The sequence below is a fragment of the Lactuca virosa genome, chromosome 6, assembly GCF_052849685.1.
Source record: "Lactuca virosa cultivar CGN04683 chromosome 6, Lactuca_virosa_CGN04683_v6, whole genome shotgun sequence".
Lineage (NCBI taxonomy): Eukaryota > Viridiplantae > Streptophyta > Magnoliopsida > Asterales > Asteraceae > Lactuca > Lactuca virosa.
Window position 1 is genome coordinate 188,954,636 of NC_136431.1, and position 25,016 is coordinate 188,979,651.

The 25,016-nt window shown below is 35.4% G+C and overlaps 1 protein-coding gene across 1 annotated transcript; it reads right to left on the minus strand.

Annotated features, from left to right (window-relative positions):
- Positions 1–22,144: 22,144 nt before the first annotated feature.
- LOC145120823 (beta-carotene isomerase D27) lies at positions 22,145–24,521 on the minus strand. The gene is made up of 5 exons (XM_079056615.1): positions 24,038–24,521; positions 23,826–23,918; positions 23,419–23,587; positions 22,661–22,756; positions 22,145–22,415 (listed from the first exon to the last, which is right to left on the minus strand). Exons 1-5 carry the CDS (start codon positions 24,425–24,427, stop codon positions 22,366–22,368), a joined length of 798 nt encoding a protein of 265 aa, XP_078912741.1. The 5' UTR covers positions 24,428–24,521; the 3' UTR covers positions 22,145–22,365.
- Positions 24,522–25,016: the final 495 nt, after the last annotated feature.

Here is a 25,016-nt window from a genome sequence, read left to right on the forward strand (position 1 = left end):
GGAGATGTCACTAGGCGTATGTATATGATCCACAAACCCTAATTTTTAGGGTTTGGACCCTATATAAACATCATTAACTTTTAAGTGATCACTCCCTCATCAACCTCCAACACCTCCAAACGATCTTAGCAAACCCTAGCCATTTGTTTGAGCATTCTTGACCCTTGTGTGTGTTTTTGGTGACCTTCAAGGAGAAAGAAGGAAGTAAAATCACCTTAGAAGCTTGAAAGAGCTTTGGATATGGGATCTTCACCTATCTAGCAACCTCCAAGAGGTATAAAGCTTTAAACTTGGCTTGTGATTTCTTACATCTTGCTAAGTTCTTGATTCATGAACATTTTGGTCCCAAGTCTTGACCTTTTTTAGTATGGCATGCTCCAGCCCGTTTAAACTGTCCTTTCAGACGTTTTGAGTAGTTTAGAAGCATAAAAATAGGGTCTTGGCTCTTAACTCTTCCCCATGCATGTGCTTGGTAGTCTTAATGGGTTAAAAGGTTGGGGTTTCTAGCATTTAGAACTTATTGGCCATGCAAGACAATGAAGTTGGAAACTTTATGGTCAAGAACGATATTTGGTACTTGGATCTTCAATTTGGACGTAAAAGATCATTATTAAGCAATTAGTGCATTAAGAAGAAGTTCAGTTGTGTACGTTGGTCGTACCAATTGGTACGTTGTGCGTACGCGACCAAACCCCCATTTGTTGGTCAACCATCATGTATGCCCCGTGTACAGATGAGTACGCCCCACGTAGACTCGGATGGGTTGACTCGGCTGGTTTGTTGACTTTGACTTTTGACCAAGTTTGACCTGAGGGTATTTTAGGCAAATTGAGTGGTACTTGAGATCTGTCATTATTTGGTGTTTAGGTGACTAGTTGAGTTGTCATTCGGAGTTGTGTTATGTTAGATATCTTTGTAGACTGAGAGGTGAGTTTTCCTCACTGTACTTACAGGTCGAAGGCACCAATGTTGGCCCACTAGATTATGTATCCAGGTATAGAGGATGTTGATATGTTATAGTGATTGGTTAGATCAGTATCCTGGTAAATAGGATGTAGTATGCAGTAGTGATCTGTAGATTTGTCTGTTTGTCTGATGACTAGTTATATATTTATCTGTTGTTGAATATATGTTATATGTTATGTATATGTCGACATGGTATATTTGGGTTGAGGTAGTACTGCTTTGTGCGGTAGCCAACAAACTTGGGAGCAAGCCAGACATAAGCTGTGAGCCTGTAGGGCAAGCCAGACTTATGTTGTGGGCTCGAGAGCAAGCCAAATATCAGCTGTGGGCCAGAAGGGTAAGCCATACTCATATTGTGGGCTCAAGGGTAATCCAGTCTGTTAGCTGTGGACCTAGTATATGTTGTTATATGTTGTGTGTTGGTACTTTGGGGGAACTCACTAAGCTTTGGCTTACAGTTTCAGTTAATTGTTTCATGTACTTCGGATTGTTATAGAAGGAGTGATCGTGCACTTCTTCCTTTTTTGTGTTATGGGTTCTTGGGAAAACTCTAATTTTGAATAATACTTTTTAAACAATGACTCGTTTGTATACAATGATCGGTAAATGGTTGATTTTAAAATTTTAAAATTTTTATGATTTTTCGAGTGTTACACAGAAACTCCCGAACTTCCAGCTATAGCAAAGAACGTTTTATCGCAACCTATTAGTAGTTCATCAGCTGAGAGAAACTATAGTACGTACTCTTATGTACATAATGTCAAGAGAAACCGATTGAACTCCAAAAGGGATGATAAATTGGTGTTTATACATTCGAATATTCATCTCCAATCGAGATTCTCCGAAAGTTGCACATCCGGGCCACACAGGAAGTGGGATGTAAATCCCGAAAGCACTAACTTGGAAGAGTCAAGTACAAGACTTGAAGAAATGAAATGGGAAAATCTAGAAGATGTTGAGAGTGTGGCTAATGATGGGAATGAAAAAAGGCAAAGGAAAGAGTAAAATTGATTAACTTTTGACATAAATTATGAAGTTATTTTGTTTTGAACTTTAAAGTTATTTTAACTTTATTTGGTATTGATCTTTTGATATTGAAGTTATTTTGTTACTTTTGCATTGAACTTTTGAAGTATGAATTGAAGTATTCATCTTTTGGCGTTTAGTACTTTTTATATTTATAGTATTATATATATTAGTAATTGTAACATCCCACTCTGGCACGTATCATAATATTGTCCGCTTTGGGCTCCGGACTCGAAAACTTCCCAGGGGGTCACCCATCTCTAGATCGCTCTCGCCCGGGCACGCTTAACACCAAAATCGTTTCTCTCTTTATAAGAATGTATATGGCAACGATTTTGGCTTTAAAGGGGTCTTTATATAGTGTTGCAAAGGTTAGGGTTTCATCCATGAAACCCTAAAGCTCCATGACCTTCCATATCCCTTAGGCTCCATGGGTTAAAGCTCCATGGACTATCCATGAACTATTTAACCCATCCTAATGGATCATTGGCCCACACTACAAGAATGATTGATTTACATAATCAACCCCTTATATTTAATTAGTCTCTTTTGATCACTAAATTAATTCCAAATTAATTCTTGACCAATACTAATTAAATAATATGATTTCTCAATTAATATATTATACTTATAATATATTAATAAATCACCAATAACCTTATTCTCAAAAGTCCATCCTATCAAATTGAACTAGTGAAGGCAACCCAAAAGGACCATGCTACTATCGGGTCAAGTACATATCAGTTATAGTTATGGGCTTAGACACCAAATCCAACAATACCTTCCCTATTTTACAATCTGACTGTTGCTCATAGTTACGATCTAAACTAGAAGTCTTGCCTTTCTTTGAGTCTGTGTTTGAACTTTCCAACTTCCTTTTTCCTGAATCCTTATTCTCACCCTGACGATTCTTTTCCCGCTCTCGGCCTTCTGCGGCGTCTACAGCAGACTGCAAGGTACCTGGTTTCTGAATTTCTACAAATTCACGAATGGCGGTTTTTAGTCCCCAAATATACCTCTCCACCCTCCTTTCTTCCGTAGACACGTAAAATTCGGCAAACCTAACTTTCTCCGTGAACTTAGTGGTGTACTCTCTCACCGTCATATTCCATTGTTCCAACCTCAATAATTCTTCCTCCAACTGTTTAACCGTCGTTCGAGGGAAAAACTTTTCTTTAAAGATTCTTAGAAACTCATCTCAGGACATCTTCTTGGCCCCATCACGCCCCCTAACTTCCTTCACCATGCCCCACCAATGTATTGCCTCCCCTTTTAACATTGTCGCATCATAAATCACATTGTCCTCATCTGCACATTTGCTAGTATCAAATGTTCCCTCAATCTCCATGATCAATGTTGATGAGAAAATGGGATCAATTTCTCTGTTAAATACGGGTGGCTCACAATTCATGAACGTCTTGTAACTACAACCCCTCTGTTCATGGTTGTCAATGTGCCTTGAGGGTTGTGCAATGCTTGGGTCAGGATTTGTATTTGGTGTACTATACTCGTAGTCTTCTTCACCTCCGTCCAAGTTACCTTCATATTCACCCATTATTGCTTCTCATGCCTGAGCAACTACATCTGGAAAGGTGGCTCGAATTGCCCGAGCAATCTCATCAGCCAACTCTTCTCTAGTGATCATGTTTGTCGCACGACCCATTCCACGACCTCGACCTCGACCACGGTGTGAGCCGGAGCTACCCTGGACAGACGGTGCAACCATCGGTGCTGTTACTGCTCCTCGCCCTCTTCCTCTACCCCTGCATGCCCCTCTTCCTTGGCCATGTCCACGACTCGCATTAGGGATCAACAAAATTTCCGGTACATCTCCAGACGCTCTAACATAAGCTCCAACTGGGATGTGTTCTTCCTCCGGGGTGACCCTAGCAAACCTTCCAGATCTCCTTAAAGACATGATACCTACAAGCGATATGTGGTCTAATTTAGTCGTTTGATTACCTCTCGTTCCTTCCGTGTAAGCTTAAGTGTTTATGCAAACACATAATCTGCTTAAACCTGTCTCTGATACCAACTTGTAACACCCCAATTTTCATATATAGATTATATAACAAATAATCGTTCCAACATCTCCCAAGATGAATTCTGAACTTAATTATAGACTAAACTACAGCGGAAGCAAATGAAATAAAATAAAGTCTTCAATTGTACAACTTCGGGTGTTACGTATTTGCCGAATTCCTTTGTCGTCTTCTAGATCAATCCTTCTCCTTGGATTTTTCTCTGCCACTTGCTAAATAGTTTCCTGGGTTGCATACATTTAGAGTTTTTAAATGGGTAAGCCTAAGGCCTAGTGAGTTCGTGTTGCACATACATGTCAATCACTTAAAAAAACAAATAGTTTTATCATATATGTTCAATAAATCATACAACAAAACATATCCCCCGATGACATAATTTAGGGGAACGTTTAATTATCCAGAGAAAGAACCAAATGTTTATTTCCCTTCTCCTTAAGACAACTTATCATCCATTATACTCAAGTATTTTAAATATCCAAGGAAATTAGTATAATTCTCAATTCCCATCCCTGCCGATCACACACATCAGTCATGCTCACGGCGATTAAACACTCACCCGTTCCCGCTAAACATGTCATCCAAAAAACAACACACACAGTAGATAATAAATCCAAAATAACATTTGCACGCAACCATACTTATCATAAAACATACTGCCAATAAATAAATAAAACCCATATAATAAACGCATGACAAACATTTATGTGCGAGCAACCACAGTACACGGAAAAAAAAAAAACTCAACTTGGCAAACTCGTCGTTAGGTCTTAACTGTATTTTACTATGCTACATGTACCCTACATTCCACCAATAAGTTTTTCTAAGACCATAATTTTATAAGTATGCATTCATTTTGGTTCAACCATTATCATGTCTCATTCAACGACTAAAAATTATCAGTTTGCGTTAATAACGATATTCAAAATAACCCTTTGGGAAATATCCCGCAAATATTTCCAAGAAATTATGTTTAGCCATCAAATACAAAAAATTGCAAAGTTTAAAACTAAAATTTAATGCTTCCTGTAGCTTTTAGAAAGAAACAACAGATTGTAAAAATTTCAGGGGTCAAACCTGAAATTTCGATTTTGGTGTCCGAAAATAAATGAAACTAAAAGCTTAGGGGTTAAAATTGAATTTCTTGGATACTTGGGAAAATAACACGTATATACTTGGAAAAGAATATGAACGGCGAGCCCAATCCTATTTTCAGTTGATCAATAAAAACATAATTGACCATTTGACCTTCATCAAAACGAATACCCGTAACCCTTTTCTTCTTCGCCCGAAAAAAAAATCCTTTAGTTTCTGTCATTTTTTAAGTATAATCCTTTAGCTTCGATTTCACTCCAAATTAAATATATAAAATCACTATAACCCTCTCCACTCTTACTAACATATCACCATTGACAATTATAGAAAATAAATTCATACTAAAACGAATTTCAAGTTTATTTCACCAAAATTCACAGTGTAAGTTTTTATCAAATTGCTACTAGTTGAATCGAATTGAGACAAGAGGTTAAACCAAAATACGCTTAGCATGAATATCACTTTATGTATACAACCATATCAAGTTTAACTCGAATACACATACCTTAATTTATATAGAAACTCAAAAATCTTCACAGCCTTCTACCTACGATTTCTCCTTCGCTTCTTCGTTTTTTTCCGCAATTCCAGTGGGATTTTCATAGAGTTTTTTTAGCTTTATATAATGTCTAACATTGTAACTACTAAAGACTTATTATTTTCTCGAATTTACTCCTCCGTTGAAGGTGACGGGTTTTAGGATTAAACCTCATTATTTTGCCTAACTAAAACTAATTACACCTTATTTTATTTCTAGAAAAAAAACTGATATATTAATTATTATTAATTAAAAAATATATCATTTCTTTTTATGTGAGTTACCACAAACTTCCCCCCTTCGAAAAATTTCGTCCTCGGAATTTGAACTAAACAACAAAATAAGAGTATTTGGTCTTCTTATCTCATACGTTTTCCCATGTCGCATCTGACCGTTCATGTTAGCTTCACTGAGCTTTCATGAGTTGTATCTCCACATTCTTTAACCTCTTGACTAGATAATCCATTTCTCGTTGTAAACTCTTCCAAAATGATGACATGAAACTAAGGTTCTGATCATAAATTGACAAGCAAACGATCTCCTTAATAAATTTTCCCACAAGTATGTTTCACCCAATGACACAATTTAAGGGAACATTTTACATATCCAGAGAAAGAACCAATGGTCCACTTCCCTTCCCACTTGGCACAACACATCCATTATGCCCAAGCATTTAAATATCTAGGGAAATTAGTAACATCTAAAATCCTATCATCGCCAGTCTCAACACACCGGTTATGTTCGCGATTATCGTACACCCATGTCCCCATTAAATGTGTCATCATACACCAGTTAAACGAATCTAAAAACTTTCCACTTATCCTCTACTTTGGATTCTTTCTAACTCATCTTCGGTCCACCCAATAAACTGACAGTTACATCAATTCTCATCATTTTGAATCTTACTTGATTCCTTCCTTAACTTATGACTTAGAGCATAAGTGACAACGTTAACCTTCCATAATTAGTAACGATCTTACACCTTCTTTGACTCTTGGTAATCCATGCGCATCTATATTGTCCCCTCTTTTTTTCATGAATAACACTACTACTGCACCCCATGGTGATGTACTATGTCGAATAAAATCCTTTTCAAACACATCCTCCAACTGCTAAATAAATTCTTCCATCCTTATTGGTGCTAGTATTAATGGTGCTAAACAACTTTCTATTTAAATCAAGCAATCATCAAATTATGTTCTCAGGACTACATAATGATCATCATCAATCTTTATTTCTAAAAACTTTTGCATTCATATTTAGGCACGTACAAAAAGTAAAGAAAAAAATGTTTGCACTCGAACCAAATAGCATCCACATATGCATAGAGCTTACTAAGAAAATACTTGTCACTATATCGGCGTATCCTGAGCTTCCTGGGCTGTCATATAGAAAACTCTTCCTTTTGTTCTCGTCGTTTCTGCTTTTTCATCTCCCGACTGATTCCCTTTCTCTGTCATTATACGTTAGTTATTGTTACCCTTATTTTGGGGACAATTTGACCTGATATGATCTGGGGATCCACACCCATAACATACCTGTTGGGTTTGTATACTACAACATCCTATGGTGCACATACAACCCTAAAAGCTTTGGATCTATGTTTTCTCTAATCATACATGCAATATTGTTTCCAAAGCTTTAAGCCTACAACTAGCATACAATATGACAATTTGAACAATTCAACTAGTTAGATGATTTACCTCTTATTAGGACTTGTAGTTCTTGGCCATTGAAAGCTTTAGCACCTCAAGTGTGATGCCTCTAATGTGTCACAAACACCATATGCAAGAGGAGGCTTGAGAGAATAAGTTGTCTTGCACCAAAATCGTTTCTCTCTTTATAAGAATGTATATGGCAACGATTTTGGCTTTAAGGGGGTCTTTATATAGTGTTGCAAAGGTTAGGGTTTCATCCATGAAACCCTAAAGCTCCATGACCTTCCATATCCCTTAAGCTTCATGGGTTAAAGCTCCATGGACTATCCATGAACTATTTAGCCCATCCTAATGGATCATTGGCCCACACTACAAGAATGATTGATTTACATAATCAACCCCTTATATTTAATTAGTCTCTTTTGATCACTAAATTAATTCCAAATTAATTCTTGACCAATACTAATTAAATAATATGATTTCTCAATTAATATATTATACTTATAATATATTAATAAATCACCAATAACCTTATTCTCAAAAGTCCATCCTATCAAATTGCATTGGTGAAGGCAACCCAAAAGGACCATGCTACTATCGGGTCAAGTACATACCAGTTATAGTTATGGGCTTAGACACCAAATCCAACAGTCTCCCACTTGGATAAGTCTAATAACTATAACTGCAAGTACGACTTCAAGAACCGATTTAGCAATCGTAAGCTTTCAAAAGCCGTTGTCGAACTCTGACCTAGTCAGTGACTGCCCTTAGATAAGTGATCACATATCCTCTGTTCTACAAGGTATCAGTCGGACAAATACATGGAACAATGTCATACTTGTTGTCCAGCAGTTTGTTTCCCGATTTCTGATTAGTTTAAAATAGAACATAATTGAACACATCAATTTAGTTCTGACCGGGCCTGGTACATAGGTCAAAACAAAATCATCTAGGGGCCCAAGATATCACTTTTAATCCTATTGGGATAAAAGGAACATATAAACTTCGACATTATATGCTTGTACTAACTACTCGTTAAATCATGCACAACGATACGTTTTGTAACATCAAGTTACTGATGCGTTTTCGTATCATCAATGCACAACCAATTCGTAGTCAACAACTCATATATTTTGGTTTGAAGACTATATGATATTATCATCTCACAATCACTCGTGATAAATTCCATGAATTTATTCAGGTAAGTGCGGGTTGATCCAATGCTTAAATCTTATTTCACAAGCACTCATGAATGGTGTAGCAGACTTTTGCTATGTCTAACACCTTAGACATCTACAAGCCAACACATGACAGTCTTGCTTCATACCTACTTCCAAAGTATGATCGACTGTGGATAATTTGAATAATCTTATTATTCGGGAAGTCAAAACATGCAAAGTGAAACACAAGAATAATACTTAATCCTATATGGCCCCAAAACTTTTGAGTGTAAATAAAACACCTTTTATTTAATCGCCATATTGATTACTCATTTTTCATTGTAAAATGTTTCGAATTATCAACTTTATACATGAATTAAAACAATATTTATCCCATGCTCCAAACATGCACACTATTTTTATCTATGATCCTTTCTTTGTGAAATGGATAAATTGAAAAATTTTCAATGATGCTCATTTCACAATTCCAAATCCCCATAGTAAGTGTAAGAACACCAAATTCTTGCCTTTTACTATAATATGTTTGATTCTAAACTTAAATGCAATAATCCTTTCGTAATGTCAATGCACAAAGTCACAAAACTATGCCAGTAACTTTACAAAGTATTCCCTTTGGACATTGGTTATTAAACCAATTCCATGGAAGCACATTCTCATATTCAAAGTATATTCCTTTAAACATCCTTCTTGCATTAAGGTTTCTAATCTTACACAGATTTTGCGATTAACTTCCACTTATGGAACATTTCCATAATTCCATATGACTAGAACTTCTGAACAGGAGTTACCTTTTTCTCAGAACCTGTCAATATGGACCTTCCAAAACTTATACTTCCAACTGTCCATAAGCAACCAATCTTTGGTAAACCTCAGATTTTCCTCGACAATTACTTAACCATTTTAGTCATATCCAATTCTGCTCCTTTTTCCCTATTAATGCCTAGGCATTTGGAAAATTCAGAACACATAAATATTATAGCATATGCAATCGATCCTATACTCGAAGCATATGGGATACGATTCATAAAGACATGACCCTTGACCAGTCTTTTGCTATAATGTTTCTATTTGCCATGTTCTCACAATTCGAACTATGAAGAGGGATGCTATAATCATAATCGAATTTGAGAACGCAATTAACATTTCCATATAAAGAATTTCCTTATGTTGAACCATTCCAACATAAAATTCATATATATACTTGACTAAATTTGAATAAAATCTCAATCTTAGCTTTTAGAATTGGAATGAAGTATAATTTCCTCTCCCTTAATTATAGCAAAACAACTTTTCAAACCCTACATCTTTGCAAATTGAAACTTTTGTTTTCTATAATTAACATTGCTAACTTGCAACACTTACCATAATAATCATGCTCCCACTAACATGATAATTATATCTTTACCAACATAACACTTATGCTCCCACTAGCTTTGACATGTACCCAGAAATCAGCTGGACTTCTAGAAATCAATACTTATTGACTATCTTACCAAAGTTCGGATTTCTGATACTCGGTGCTTTAATAAGTCTATACCAGACTTCTCAAGCCCATACACCTTTTAGATTAAATAGCATAAGTGTGTGTTTGAACTTTTCAGAATTTAACCTAATAAGTCCCGAATGTTCAAACTTTTTGCCATTTCTCACAATTCGAACTATAAAAAGGGATGTCGTAATCATAAACGAATTTGAGAATGCAACTATCACAATTGATAACTCTAATCCTTTAAAGTGTACTTAGTGAAAGCGTTTCCTCACAATCATTTTCATGAATTGGAGAGAAACCTTATGACACTTAGATTTAATGGTGTATGTGTTCCTATCCATATAAATCTGTCATTTTCAACCATTATCCCAAGATAAGGTTTATGACAAATCCAAACTCATATGAAGTGAACTTTTTTAATCTTAGTTTCTTGCCATCTGGTAGCACAAGGGCCTACCATCTATTCCAAGTTGTTTAGCATCTCACCCTTACAGATCAATGTACCTTCCATTGATTAAGGTGCTTTGCCTTATGCAAACAAATGAGAACTCATAGAACTCTCCTTCATATTCAACTTTGATTGGAATGAGCACAGAAACAAGAATATTTCAACACGATAGGTTATAAACCTCAAGTCGTGTGCTAGTGTTAACTAACAGTTTTATTCTTGATTAGTACTTGAAACTATTCAAAAAACTTAAGACTCCCACTGACCTCTTGACATATAAGATTCATTTTGTCAAGGAAACACTACTTGACAAACAAATATTCAAGAGTTAGTGTGGTTCTTATCAAGACTAACACTTCTAACAATTGGTCTTAGTTGGTCTTTGTTTTATCCAAAACATCACATCTTACCATTTTCAAATGTACAATAGTAAGAAACATTTTACTCCACATTTGATAAGTGTTATAAACCTTTCTTAAGATTATGTCACTCAAGTTACAATCTTGGAGTACAACTCTAAGATTTGATTTTGGAACGAAGTATGATTCATCTATTTGATTTAATCATTCCAACAATTCACAATTCCTCTTCTTAACCATACAAATGCACTAAGATGTCCTTAGAGGATCAATTGTGATATGGTTTTCCATAATCATTAAGATAATCATAAAACATGATACTAAAGTACTTTCCCATCTTTTCATATTGAAGAAACTTTTATCTTTCTGCCTAATTTGATTCTTCTTATTCGTCATGCTATACATTGAAACCCTTCCAATGATTCAGAATTATACTTAAACTTGTAAGTATAACCATATTTACTAAAATTTAGTAAATCATGACGAAATAGTCTTATCGATCTTTATGGTGGACCTAACCAGCACACAACCAAGTGCACCAGCTCTCCCAGTCCTTCACTTGACTCACATCTTCATGTGAACAAGGAATTAGTCTTAATTTTCCAAAGATGAAAATTCTCATTCATCATACAATACAAGTTGCATGATTCCAAGTTTCTATCCAATTGAAACTTGGGTGATGAGAATCTTTCCTTATTTGGTAAATTTGACACTACCACAAACGAAAGAATCAAATCCACTTTCCAATATTGCCATCAATGGAAACCCATAATCAACAATTTTTCACAAAAGCCATTGTAAGGATACTTTTAAAATAAGATAAAAACAAAAAATTTTCTTTATTATAAAACTGCGGAAAACTTGTCCTTACAATGCAAATACAAGTGAAAACTATGTTATTATCTATTCCTAAGCAATTTATTATAACTCTTTAAGCAGCAGCTCATAAATCTGATCACTGAACCATGCAATCGAAATTCATTTCTTCGCGATTAGACTCAACATACTCTTCCTTTAAGCTTCCTTTAATTCTACAAAACATCAAAATGCAATCTTTTCACATCATGTATTAAGAATCAATCATTAGGAACTTAATACAGTTAGATAGTGGACTTATCTGAAGTAGAGTCAAACATTTTGACTTTACCATCTCGTAGATCTCTCAGGTAGTCAGGGCAGCTTCGCTTCTAATGTCCCTTCAAATGGAAATAGAAACAAATGGCTTCGGGAAGTAGATCTTCCAATCAACTTTGCTTTACCGGTGCGCCAAATCATTTTTGATTTAGCAACAACAAGCAAATATGTAAGATCAATAAGGGTCATGTCGTGATCTGTCATATAGTAGTCCTTTAAAACTCACTATATGACTCAGGGAGTGACTGAAGAACCCATTCAACAGCCAACTTCCTCAAGACTTCGACACCCAACTCTCCCAGCATATGTTGACTTTCCATCCTTGGATTTGTTTGCCAATAGGGATTGAGTGACCTTGAACTTTTCAAGTCTTTAAACTTGTGGGTTAGGGAGAATGATTGGAGGAGGTGGAGGAAGTGAAGTATGATTTCCAGTCCCACTAATGCACGACAGAGGGATTAATATTCCACCTTGATTGCCATGTGGGATATCATCTTCATTAGGAAATACTTTTCCAAAAGGATAAGGAAGACCATAGTTGTCAGAACTAGACATCTATGAGGGAGAAATTCAAGTTAGTTGATTTAAGTCCTTAATATAACACCCAAATTGAAATATTAAGGCTAGGACCCAACACAATATTCTACAATTGCGAAAATGGATGCCGTAATCCAATTGTAAAATATTTGAAGATAGGTAAATGACGATTTACCAATTTCCACCATGAAAAACGAAATTGATAATTAAGTTTTAATTGGATTTGAAATTCCTAGATCCTTTGAGATTCGTTGAACTTTTCAATGGCATGTTTAAATCTCGATTGTGCCCTCTCAAGTTTGTGACTAGGATGTCGAGGATCACAAACAAGGTGTGAATAACCATGCAAATTAGCTCGGTATACCCAATGTTACAAATTACCTAATCAATGTGCCGGTTAACCATACACGCTCCATTGATCTGTGATTAACATCAAGCTACCCTTAGCCACGCACTGTCAGTCCTAGATTAGCGTGTCGGTTAAACACACACGCTCCACTAACGACTTAACATGGTGCTAAGTGCAATTTCATGGGGTAGCACCATTTTCCACATTTTTCCTAAAGTAACTAAGATTGGGAATTTAATAAAATTTAATTACTTTGTATTACATTATACTTTTAATGAAGATTAATGTCCTATCCTACCCGTTCGGCTAACGACCCTTCACCAGTTAAGGAAGCGGTGGGTGAGAGTGGACACCCATTAAACTGCCATTTTATAGGCAGTAACCTTATACCCCCTTATAGACTGGCTTCGTGAATGAGGCCTACTAACGGTAAGACTGACTTATTCTTATATATATATATATATATATATATATATATATATATATATAAGTATTAAGTTTTAATATTACAATAGTATAAAGGTGTATTTTACACATTTAAAATATTTAGAGGTTTAATCTATTAATTAAACTATACTCTTAATTTAATTAAACTTAGACCATGTCATTATGGAATTATTAATTCTCCTTTAATTAAACACTTCAATTAATTTAATAAAATCCATAAGGTTTGAATTTTAACTTTTAAAACTCTAGGATTTGGAATTAAAGTGCTCATTAGTGTGACTTTACAAATTCCAAAACTTGAGGGCAAGTTTTGAAAATTTTCAAGACCTTTCACATTCATAACTTATGAACAATTATGAGTTTTAATACTCATGAATGTGACTTTTCATATAACTTGAGGACAAGTTACAATAACACATAACATGAATAATTAGATCAAATTTTTGGATCAAACACAATTATCATATAATTCTTCCTATTGATCTAAACTAACTCATAACAAGACAATTCATATCAAATACTACAATAATCACTTTATTATCTAAACATTTGACAATTGCCTTTTAAATGGATGAAAACTATCATTACCAATTCAGAAAATACAACTTTTATGACTACAAAACAGTTTGTGGTAATCATCCTATCCATTTCTGGCCAAAAACTCGAAATTTTGCACTCTGATCAACCAACTCGGCGAGTCCATGAACTGGACTCGTCGAGTAGCTTCATTTCTACATGGACTCGTCGAGTTCCCCAGTGGACTCGACGAGTCCATCAGGCAGAATGCAGAAAACTCGATTTTTTTCAACTTTGAAACTTATCCATGCATCAAATATAACAGAAAACAACCCATGGCTCTGATACCACTGTTGGGTTTTGTATACTACACCATCCTATGGTGCACATACAACCCTAAAAGCTTTGGATCTATGTTTTCTCTAATCATACATGCAATATTGTTTCCAAAGCTTTAAACCTACAACTAGCATACAATATGACAATTTGAACAATTCAACTAGTTAGATGACTTACTTCTTATTAGGACTTGTAGTTCTTGGCCATTGAAAGCTTTAGCACCTCAACTGTGATGCCTCTAATGTGTCACAAACACCATATGCAAGAGGAGGCTTGAGAGAATAAGTTGTCTTGCACCAAAATCGTTTCTCTCTTTATAAGAATGTATATGGCAACGATTTTGGCTTTAAAGGGGTCTTTATATAGTGTTGCAAAGGTTAGGGTTTCATCCATGAAACCCTAAAGCTCCATGACCTTCCATATCCATTAGGCTCCATGGGTTAAAGCTCCATGGACTATCCATGAACTATTTAGCCCATCCTAATGGATCATTGGCCCACACTACAAGAATGATTGATTTACATAATCAACCCCTTATATTTAATTAGGTGGTGTTTGTTTTTTGTCCGCATATCTTCTTGGCCTCTTCTGTCTGCGCGGCGCAGATCACGCGCAGACATTAGCCTTCGCAGATTGTTTGTTTTTTTGAAGACTACAGACCTAAAAATGTTTGCGCGTCCTCTTCTTGGCGCAGATGTGGACCAGAGTCTTCTAACATCTTCAGATATCTTCTAGCTTAAAAAAACACATATACTTTTTTTTTTTAGTTTTTTGAATTTATATTTATTCCAACTTTATTAGTGATAAATAATTTGAAAAAAAAATTACAATACTTAAAAAAAAAAAGTTCGGCGACACAAACATGATATTTTTGACAAATTTATAAATAAAAGTTTATTACAATAATGGTCGTTGAAATTGTTTATATAAATATGAAAATATATATATATATATATATATATATATATATATATATTATTATATTTTTGTGCCAAAATTTATAAAACATTATTTAATAAAGCATCGTCAATTTCTTAGAAAAAATATTTATGACACGTTTTTAATTGATTTAATTGAAAAAATCGAAGTTTATTTCCACTCATTTATATATCAAATTCTTTGATTCCTAATTACAATGTTTAGGCATAACTTTGCGACCAAAATTGTTGGTTTTTATCAAATATATACGTTAATTTGTACCATTTTTATTTTCACTTTTTATACAATAATACATAAAAGTTGATTTAGATTTGTTAATTATTCATAACAAAGTCATAAATATATTAATTAATCACTTTGTAGTTTAAAAAAATCAATTTATTTAGATTTTAGTTTATTTTAGTAGCCTGCAGATGTTAAAAAAACAAATAGTCTTTTTTTTTCAGACTGCGGACGTTTGGTCCACCTCTTCTGCTGCAGAGGTCTACAGATGTGGTCTGTAGACTTTAAAATATTTTACCTCAGAAAAACAAACAACACCTTAGTCTATTTTGATCACTAAATTAATTCCAAATTAATTCTTGACCAATACTAATTAAATAATATGATTTCTCAATTAATATATTATACTTATAATATATTAATAAATCACCAATAACCTTATTCTCAAAAGTCCATCCTATCAAATTGCACTGGTGAAGGCAACTCAAAAGGACCATGCTACTATCGGGTCAAGTACATATCAGTTATAGTTATGGACTTAGCCACCAAATCCAACAATATCTTTCATATTTTACAATCTGAAACGATATGTCCTATCTCTCCACATTTGTAGCAAGTTCTTTGGTTCATATTACACTCCTCTTTATGGAATCGTTTGCATATAGTACATTGTTCTATCCCAGATTGTTGCTCATAGTTACGATCTGAACTAGAAGTCTTACCTTTCTTTGAGTCCGTGTTTGAACTTTCCAACTTCCTTTTTCCTGAATCCTTATTCTCACCCTGATGATTCTTTTCCCGCTCTCGGCCTTCTACGGCGTCTACAGCAGACTGCAAGGTACCTGGTTTCTGAATTTCTACAAATTCACGAATGGCGGTTTTTAGTCCCTAAATATACCTCTCCACCCTCCTTTCTTCCGTAGACACGTAAAATTCGGCAAACCTAGCTTTCTCCGTGAACTTAGTGGTGTACTCTCTCACCGTCATATTCCATTGTTCCAACCTCAATAATTCTTCCTCCAACTGTTTAACCGTCGTTCGAGGGAAAAACTTTTCTTTAAAGATTCTTAGAAACTCATCTCAGGACATCTTCTTGGCCCCATCACGCCCCCTAACTTCCTTCACCATGCCCCACCAATGTATTGCCTCCCCTTTTAACATTGTCGCATCATAAATCACATTGTCCTCATCTGCACATTTGCTAGTATCAAATGTTCCCTCAATCTCCATGATCAATGTTGATGAGAAAATGGGATCAATTTCTCCGTTAAATATGGGTGGCTCACAATTCATGAACGTCTTGTAACTACAACCCCTCTGTTCATGGTTGTCAATGTGCCTTGAGGGTTGTGCAATGCTTGGGTCAGGATTTGTGTTTGGTGTACTATACTCGTAGTCTTCTTCACCTCCGTCCAAGTTACCTTCATATTCACCCATTATTGCTTCTCATGCCTGAGCAACTACATCTGGAAAGGTGGCTCGAATTGCCCGAGCAATCTCATCAGCCAACTCTTCTCTAGTGATCATGTTTGTCGCACGACCCATTCCACGACCTCGACCTCGACCACGGTGTGAGCCGGAGCTACCCTGGACAGACGGTGCAACCATCGGTGCTGTTACTGCTCCTCGCCCTCTTCCTCTACCCATGCAAGCCCCTCTTCCTTGGCCATGTCCACGACTCGCATTAGGGATCAACAAAATTTCCGGTACATCTCCAGACGCTCTAACATAAGCTCCAACTGGGATGTGTTCTTCCTCCGGGGTGACCCTAGCAAACCTTCCAGATCTCCTTAAAGACATGATACCTACAAGCGATATGTGGTCTAATTTAGTCGTTTGATTACCTCTCGTTCCTTCCGTCTAAGCTTAAGTGTTTATGCAAACACTTAATCTGCTTAAACCTGTCTCTGATACCAACTTGTAACACCCCGATTTTCATATATAGATTATATAACAAATAATCGTTCCAACATCTCCCAACTTGTCGTCTTCTAGATCAATCCTTCTCCTTGGATTTTTCTCTGCCACTTGCTAAATAATTTCCTGGGTTGCGCACATTTAAAGTTTCTAAATGGGTAAGCCTAAGGCCTAGTGAGTTCGTGTTGCACATACATGTCAAACACTTAAAAAAAATAGTTTTATCATATATGTTCAATAAATCATACAACAAAACATATCGCCCGATGACATAATTTAGGGGAACGTTTAATTATCCAGAGAAAGAACCAAATGTTCATTTCCCTTCTCTTTGAGACAACATATCATCCATTGTACTCAAGTATTTTAAATATCCAAGGAAATGAGTATAATTCTCAATTCCCATCCCTACCGATCACACACATCCGTCATGCTCATGACGATTAAACACCCATCCGTTCCCGCTAAACATGTCATCCAAAAAACAACACACAGTAGATAATAAATCCAAAATAACATTTGCACGCAACCATACTTATCATAAAACATAATGCCAATAAATAAATAAAAACCACATAATAAACGCATGACAAACATTTATGTGCGAGCAACCACAGAACACGAAAAAAAACTCACCTTGGCAAACTCGTCGTTAGGTCTTAACTGTATTTTATTATGCTACACGTACCCTACATTCCACCAATAAGTTTTTCTAAGACCATAATTTTATAAGTATGCATTCATTTTGGTTCAACCATTATCATGTCTCATTCAACGACTAAAAAGTATCAGTTTGCGTTAATAACGATATTCAAAATAACCCTTTGGGAAATATCCCGCAAATATTTCCAAGAAAATATGTTTAGCCGTCAAATACAAAAAAATGCAAAGTTTAAAACTAAAATTTAATGCTTCCTGTAGCTTTTAGAAAGAAACAACAGATTGTAAAAATTTCAGGGGTCAAACCTGAAATTTCGATTTTCTTGATTGTGTCCGAAAATAGATGAAACTAAAAGCTTAGGGGTTAAAATTGAATTTCTTGGATACTTGGGAAAATAACACGTATATACTTGGAAAAGAATATGAACGGCGAGCCCAATCCTATTTTCAGTTGACCAATAAAAACATAATTGACCATTTGACCTTCATCAAAACGAATACCCGTAACCCTTTTCTTCTTCGCCCGAAAAAAAATCCTTTAGTTTCTGTCATTTTTTAAGTATATCAGAGCTTTGATTTCTGATACAGTCAATTATATGGATGGCGAGTCCCCTGTAGAACTAGAGATGAGAGATAGATAAACAAGACAATATTGAGACAATTTTTCTGCTTCCTTTTATCAAATGCAGGTTACAATTTATAGCAAACATGGAGTTACTGGCTAGCTAAAATGAAGGGAAATATGCATGCTGAAATTAAACGTGAATCCTACTTTACTGCAATTAACTTCTACTAGAAACAGAAATGAGACTAAGTCTTCAAGCACGTGACTGATGCACATGCTGCTCCATGGACGAGATTGTATCAATACTCCGCCCCTGAAGAATGGCCTTGTCCTCAAGGCAGAAATCGGGTTGTGTCATGTAAGGCCAAGGTGGATCGGTCTCCGACTGAAGGAGAAGGAATTTCGGTGGGTTGCATTGATGGCCCGGTTGATATTTGACGGGACAATTGTAACAAAGGCCTTCAGCCCGACGCTTTTGCATTTCTATGGGGGTCAATTTCTTGATCGGAAGTGATGGGGTAGGTGAAGGGGGGGGGGCAGCCAACAAAGGTGGGTTCGTTGGTGGTGGGTCGGGGGGGCCTTCAGGCGACATGAATTGAGCATGAAGCTTGTCTTCCACTAGTTTAGCGAGACCATAGGCTTGATGGAGAGACGTGGGGTGGTGTAGAGCAATTTCATTTTGGATGTCGACCTTTAAACTGGAAAGAAAATAGTTAAGAAGGGCCTCGTTTCCCAAACCTGTGACACAATTGCTAATTTTCTCAAAGGCCGTTTGGTAGGCGGAGACGGTGGTCGTTTGTTGGAGCTTGAACAAGGTGGCTTGGTGATTCTCGTACGTGGAAGGGCCAAAGTGAAGTTCCAGAGAGCAGGAAAACTCTGGCCAAGTTCCCAACAGTTGATTGTTGGCCAGATGTTTATACCAACTTAAGGCGTCTCCGGTGAAATAGAAGACGGCAAGAGCGAGTCGTTGAGTGACAGGAACAGCATAATACTCAAAATAGTTGTTTGCTTGGAACAACCAATCAAGAGGGTTGGCACCGTCGAAGTTGGGAAGGAGGATTTTGGGTGGTCGGATGTTCTGATTGTTAGGGCGCGGGGGCGGTGGCGGCGGTGGTGGCGGCGGTGGAGGCTAGGTGACGCGTTGGGTGGTCATGAGTTGGATCAATTGATCCAACTTAGCATTGGTGTCGATCGACAATTGAGCGATATGGATCATGTGTGCGTGAAGGGCGGCAATGGGATTGCCGGCATTGTCATGGCTTCCGTCTTTTGGAGGCATGGTGTTGTCGGAGGTGGAGCCGAACTCGGTTTTTGGAGGCATTGAGACGATGATGAAAGCACCAGTTGATACAGCCAATTATATGGATGGCGAGTCCCCTGTAGAACTAGAGATGAGAGATAGATAAACAAGACAATATTGAGACAATTTTTTTGCTTCCTTTTATCAAATGCAGGTTACAATTTATAGCAAACATGTAGTTACTGGCTAGCTAAAATGAAGGGAAATATGCATGCTGAAATTAAACGTGAATCCTACTTTACTGCAATTAACTTCTACTAGAAACTGAAATGAGACAAAGTCTTCAAGCACGTGACTGATGCACATGCTGCTCCATGGACAAGATTGTATCAATTTCACTCCAAATTAAATATATAAAATCACTATAACCTAGGGGTGTCAAATCGGGCCATCGTGTCATGTTTTTGTCTGACACGACACAACACGACAATGTTTTATGTAACACGAACACGACACGACACGATGTCGTGTTTTTTTTAACTAACATGAAAACGAACCGATTAAAAAACGACAAACACGACACGACACGACAAAAATAACATAATAAAAAAAATTAGTTTATTTAATTAATATTTAATCATAAATAACACGACAAACACGAAAAACACGACAAACACGAAAAACACGACAAATAAATGTTAATCGTGTCAATTTCGTGTCGAATTTTAAACACGAACACGACACGACACGACATCGTGTTTTTTACACTTAACACGAACACGACACGAATTCGAATTTTAGTTTCGTCCCAATTTCGTTTCGTGTCGTGTATTTTTGTCGTGTCGTGTCAACAATTGTCACCCCTACTATAACTCTCTCCACTCTTACTAACATATCACCATTGACAATTATAGAAAATAAATTCATACTAAAACGAATTTCAAGTTTATTTCACCAAAATTCACAGTTTAAGTTTTTATCAGATTGCTACTAGTTGAATCGAATCGAGACAAGGGGTTAAACCAAAATACGCTTAGCATGAATATCGCTTTATATATACAACCATATCAAGTTTAACTCGAATATACATACCTTAATTTATATAGAAACCCAAAAGTCTTCACAGCCTTCTACCTACGATTTCTCCCTCATTTCTTCGTCTTTTTCCGCAATTCCAGTGTGGTTTTCATAGGGTTTTTTGAGCTTTATATAATGTCTAACATTGTAACTGTTAAAGACTTATGATTTGCTCGAATTTACTCCTCCGTTGAAGGTGACGGGTTTTAGGATTAAACCTCATTATTTTGCCCAATTAAAACTAATTACACCTAATTTTATTTCTAAAAAAAAACTGATATATTAATTATTATTAGTTAAAAAATATATCATTTCTTTTTATGTGAGTTATCACTGTAATATATGGTACATTGCACCACATTACATGGTACATCGTTCCCCGTACCAAAATAGTGTTCCAGAGAAGACTACCCTGGTCGTACCGAATTCTATAGATTACCGATCCTCGATCCCGTTTTCGTTCCACGTACCGGAACGATCCCGTTTTTGTGTAACTATGTTTTTATTTAAAAAGATAATTCATACACATCTATGCAAGCAAAAGTATGCAAATTAATTTACATTTGCTAGTTAATTTACATTTTGTTTCAAATGAATCAAACTAGTAAGTCACAAATTTAGCTAAAAACATATCAATCAATATAAAGATGGACGAATACGCTAAAAATGTCTCAGGAAGAGCTGTACCACCACTTAGTGTCCTATTACCGAAAGTTTTGAGGCATTTCAGGAAGTAGAACTTGAGTTACGTCTCTTTTTTTTCTTCTTTAACTTGTATTATGTGTATCTTTATTTGTATAAAAAGACCAAGGATATAAGGAAAGTGAAAGATGACAATTTTCATATGTCTAGGGATGAGAGATGGAATAGGAAAAATGATAAAGAAAAAAAAAAGCTAATGTGATGCTGATTTAACATCATAGATGAGAGGGATCCAGAGATAAATACCTATCATCCTAATATTTATCTAAAGTGTATCTTTACAAACTTATAGTTAAACTTTTTATTAAAATATAGATCATCAGCACAGTACTGGTTTTTATATTTACATTTAGACCAAATTCCACAAAGACCATTATAGTATTTGTTTGGTTTAACCAACTAAACAATTTTTTTTTCAAAAGAAACCATTACATAAAACTTTAAATTGTATAAAACCACTATTATTTATTATTTTTTCTACAATTTTACCATTAAAACTTTGAATTAAAAAAACAACGTTAACAAACAAATATTCTTTCGATTGTTACTTGCAATTAATTACCGAAAAAATCTCATAGTGATTCTTTTGGGAAAAAAAAACTCTCAAGTAGTTAATCAGAAAAGAATTTCTTTCGACAGAGTTAAAAAAAATGCTGCATTGGTTACTTCATATTTTATAAAGCTAAAAAAGATCAATGGAATTGGATGGAACCCATTCAACGTTTCGTTTACCTATTGATCATTTATCCCCCGCCCATTACCTTACCTTTTTCTCACCATACATTATTACATTTACAGATTTACATATATCAATCAACAGAACGTTTTATTTCACTACACCAAATAAAATTAAAAAAATGGGGCCTCACCCCAATAATCAAGAAAAATGTATAATTGTGTCAATATATGTAATAAAACCGTATCACACTTGTAGCTTGGGGCAAATGCTGGAACTAGTGTTTGCTACAGAACCTACATAATTAAAAAAAAAACAAATTAAACCAATCCGTACAAACATGGTAACATTGCTATATCCCGGTCCAAGACTGCCTGACACAGTTCAAGACTGCTTAGCATGTCAGTCTTGGATTGGGCTATGACATTATTGGTCTTTAATCAGACCGTCTCTTTTGTTAGATACGGTGTGATTTGATCTGAGTTTTTGGGCCTAGTCAGTACTATTGGCCCATAATAAGTTATAATGGTAACGAACTTACAAACATCGGTAAAACATGGTTGTTTGGCCACCGGATCTTCTTCAAATGGCGGTGGAGGTTGACCATACACCATTTCGCAACTCATATCTTCAAAATCTATAAAAAAACATAAGAATGTAGTTAAGTGTTTGAGTAAATTTACATTTTTGGTCTCTGGGTATAGTTAATATTTGCAATTTGGGTCGGAAAAAATTCTCTTGCTATTTTGGTCCATATGTAAGGTTTTTGTAATATTTTTGGTCATGTTCCAGCTAAAATCATTATATTTTGGGGACCAAAATTGCAAAAATCAGTTATAGTATAGTTAGGGACTAAAATTAGTTATGGTACTTTGAAAAGGGACCAAAAACATTAGAAGAACCTAAAATGAGGACCAAAATTGCAAAATAAAACTATTTTAGACCAAAATTGCAAAAGTTCCTATACTTTGGCACCAAAAATGATATTTAGTCTATGTGTTTAGATGTAAAAGGGGGCTAAATGCAAGAAATAACAACTTACTTTCAGTTATTTGTGTATTATAGCATTTTACTTTCATTTCTTTCTATTACAACATTATACTTTCAGGATTTCCTTATTATGACATTATACTTTACAATATATACCCGGTTATAGAAGTGAAAATTGCTTTGTATTTGGATGACATTTCTATAACCGGATAAATTTCTCGAAGTAGAATGTTGTAATAATAAAAAATGAAAATACATTGCTATTTCTTGCATTCACCCGTAAAAAAAAAATCCAATTAGAGAAAGTACTTGGAATCATGGTCAATGGAAGACCAAATTCGTTGGTGAAGAAATCTTGAGTAGGAATTTTACACATATTCACACACATTCCTACACACCCGCTGTTCTCCAAGTACCTACATTTCTTTATATGGACCCCGCTCCTTTGCTTTACCCCGTTCACTTCTACTTCTACCACCTAACACAGACATGACTTAATCTGGTAAGCTATATACGAGTATTTCTTTTTAATTTAATACAAAAAAACGACTTAACAGAAAAAGTTACGAAAATAAGTCTAACTTTTACAAATTTTCTATTATTTACTTTTTCTTACCGCTTTCCTAAACGGGTTGTCATTTTTTTAAAATACTTTTTAAATATTATTTATCCAAACAACCATAACAGATAACAGACAACTGTTGACAATACTGTACCTCGGAAGGACCAACTAACCAATGGAAGAAAGGGACTGTGAGGGCTGCATTGAACTCCGCTGCCCATTTTGTGGGTGGAAACAGTTTCTTGAACTGCCATCAGTAAAACAGTAGATACATTAACTCATTAACAACAGTAAAAGTTATTTTATATTTGGATTATGTCGGGTATTGTGGATATTTTTATAAAGGGTAATAAAGTAAATTCCTACCTGTTCAGGTGCGCCAGGAGGAAGCATGGACATGAGGACCTCCCTAACAACTTCCTGTTGTTGTATACGATTCCTCCCTATCATTACACTTCTCGATACATCCACAAAACTATCATAATCATAATCAAACAAACCCTTGTTTTGACCTTTATACCCTTTGCCGGAAAACTTTTCCATTTTCCGAGCAAATAAGCTCATGAACACCTTCTCAAACACCCCGTCATTGTACTTTGTCTTTTTCCCCATTGGAGCTGGTTGGCCGGACGGCTCTGCTATCCCGCACCGGAGGAAACTGCCGCCATGGCGGTGGTGGGGTTTTATGGCGGAGGAACGTCGGTGGTGGTGGTTAGTTTTTGGAAATTGAAGAACTTGGTAGCTTAAAACCACCATGAATTCAGTAATGTATTATCCTTAATGACATCAAATGTAAACGATTATAGGATAGAGTGAAATCGGAAGAACAAAAAAGGCTTAAATTGAAGTCCATTGTGTTCTGGAAGTTGCTGCTAATTTTGGCCACATATATTATTGTTCAAATGATTATCCATTTTCTAGTGTGAATTACGAAAATGCCCCTAATAGCTAAATTGGTAATATACTACTCCATCAAAATAATGTAATTTATTGTATCAACAGTTTTTAGATCATTTTATTATATTTTTTTCTGGCTTATATATGTTATTGAAAAATTATATATGTATCGGCTTTTTACTTATTAGATAGATAAGTATAATCATAAATAAAATAGCCATATGTAATTAATTTTGAATATAATACTATGTTTTAATTTATTAAAAATTCTGGAACATAAAGATTAAAATAAACAAATATCATTATACAATGAAAGAAACTAAAGGTACATAATATTCAACTTGAAGAATCAAATTATAAAAGGAAAGATCAATACTAGTTAAATACTTATTAAAGTCGGTGTTTTATTATTTACCAAAACCAAATTAATACAAAAAATAATGTTAGG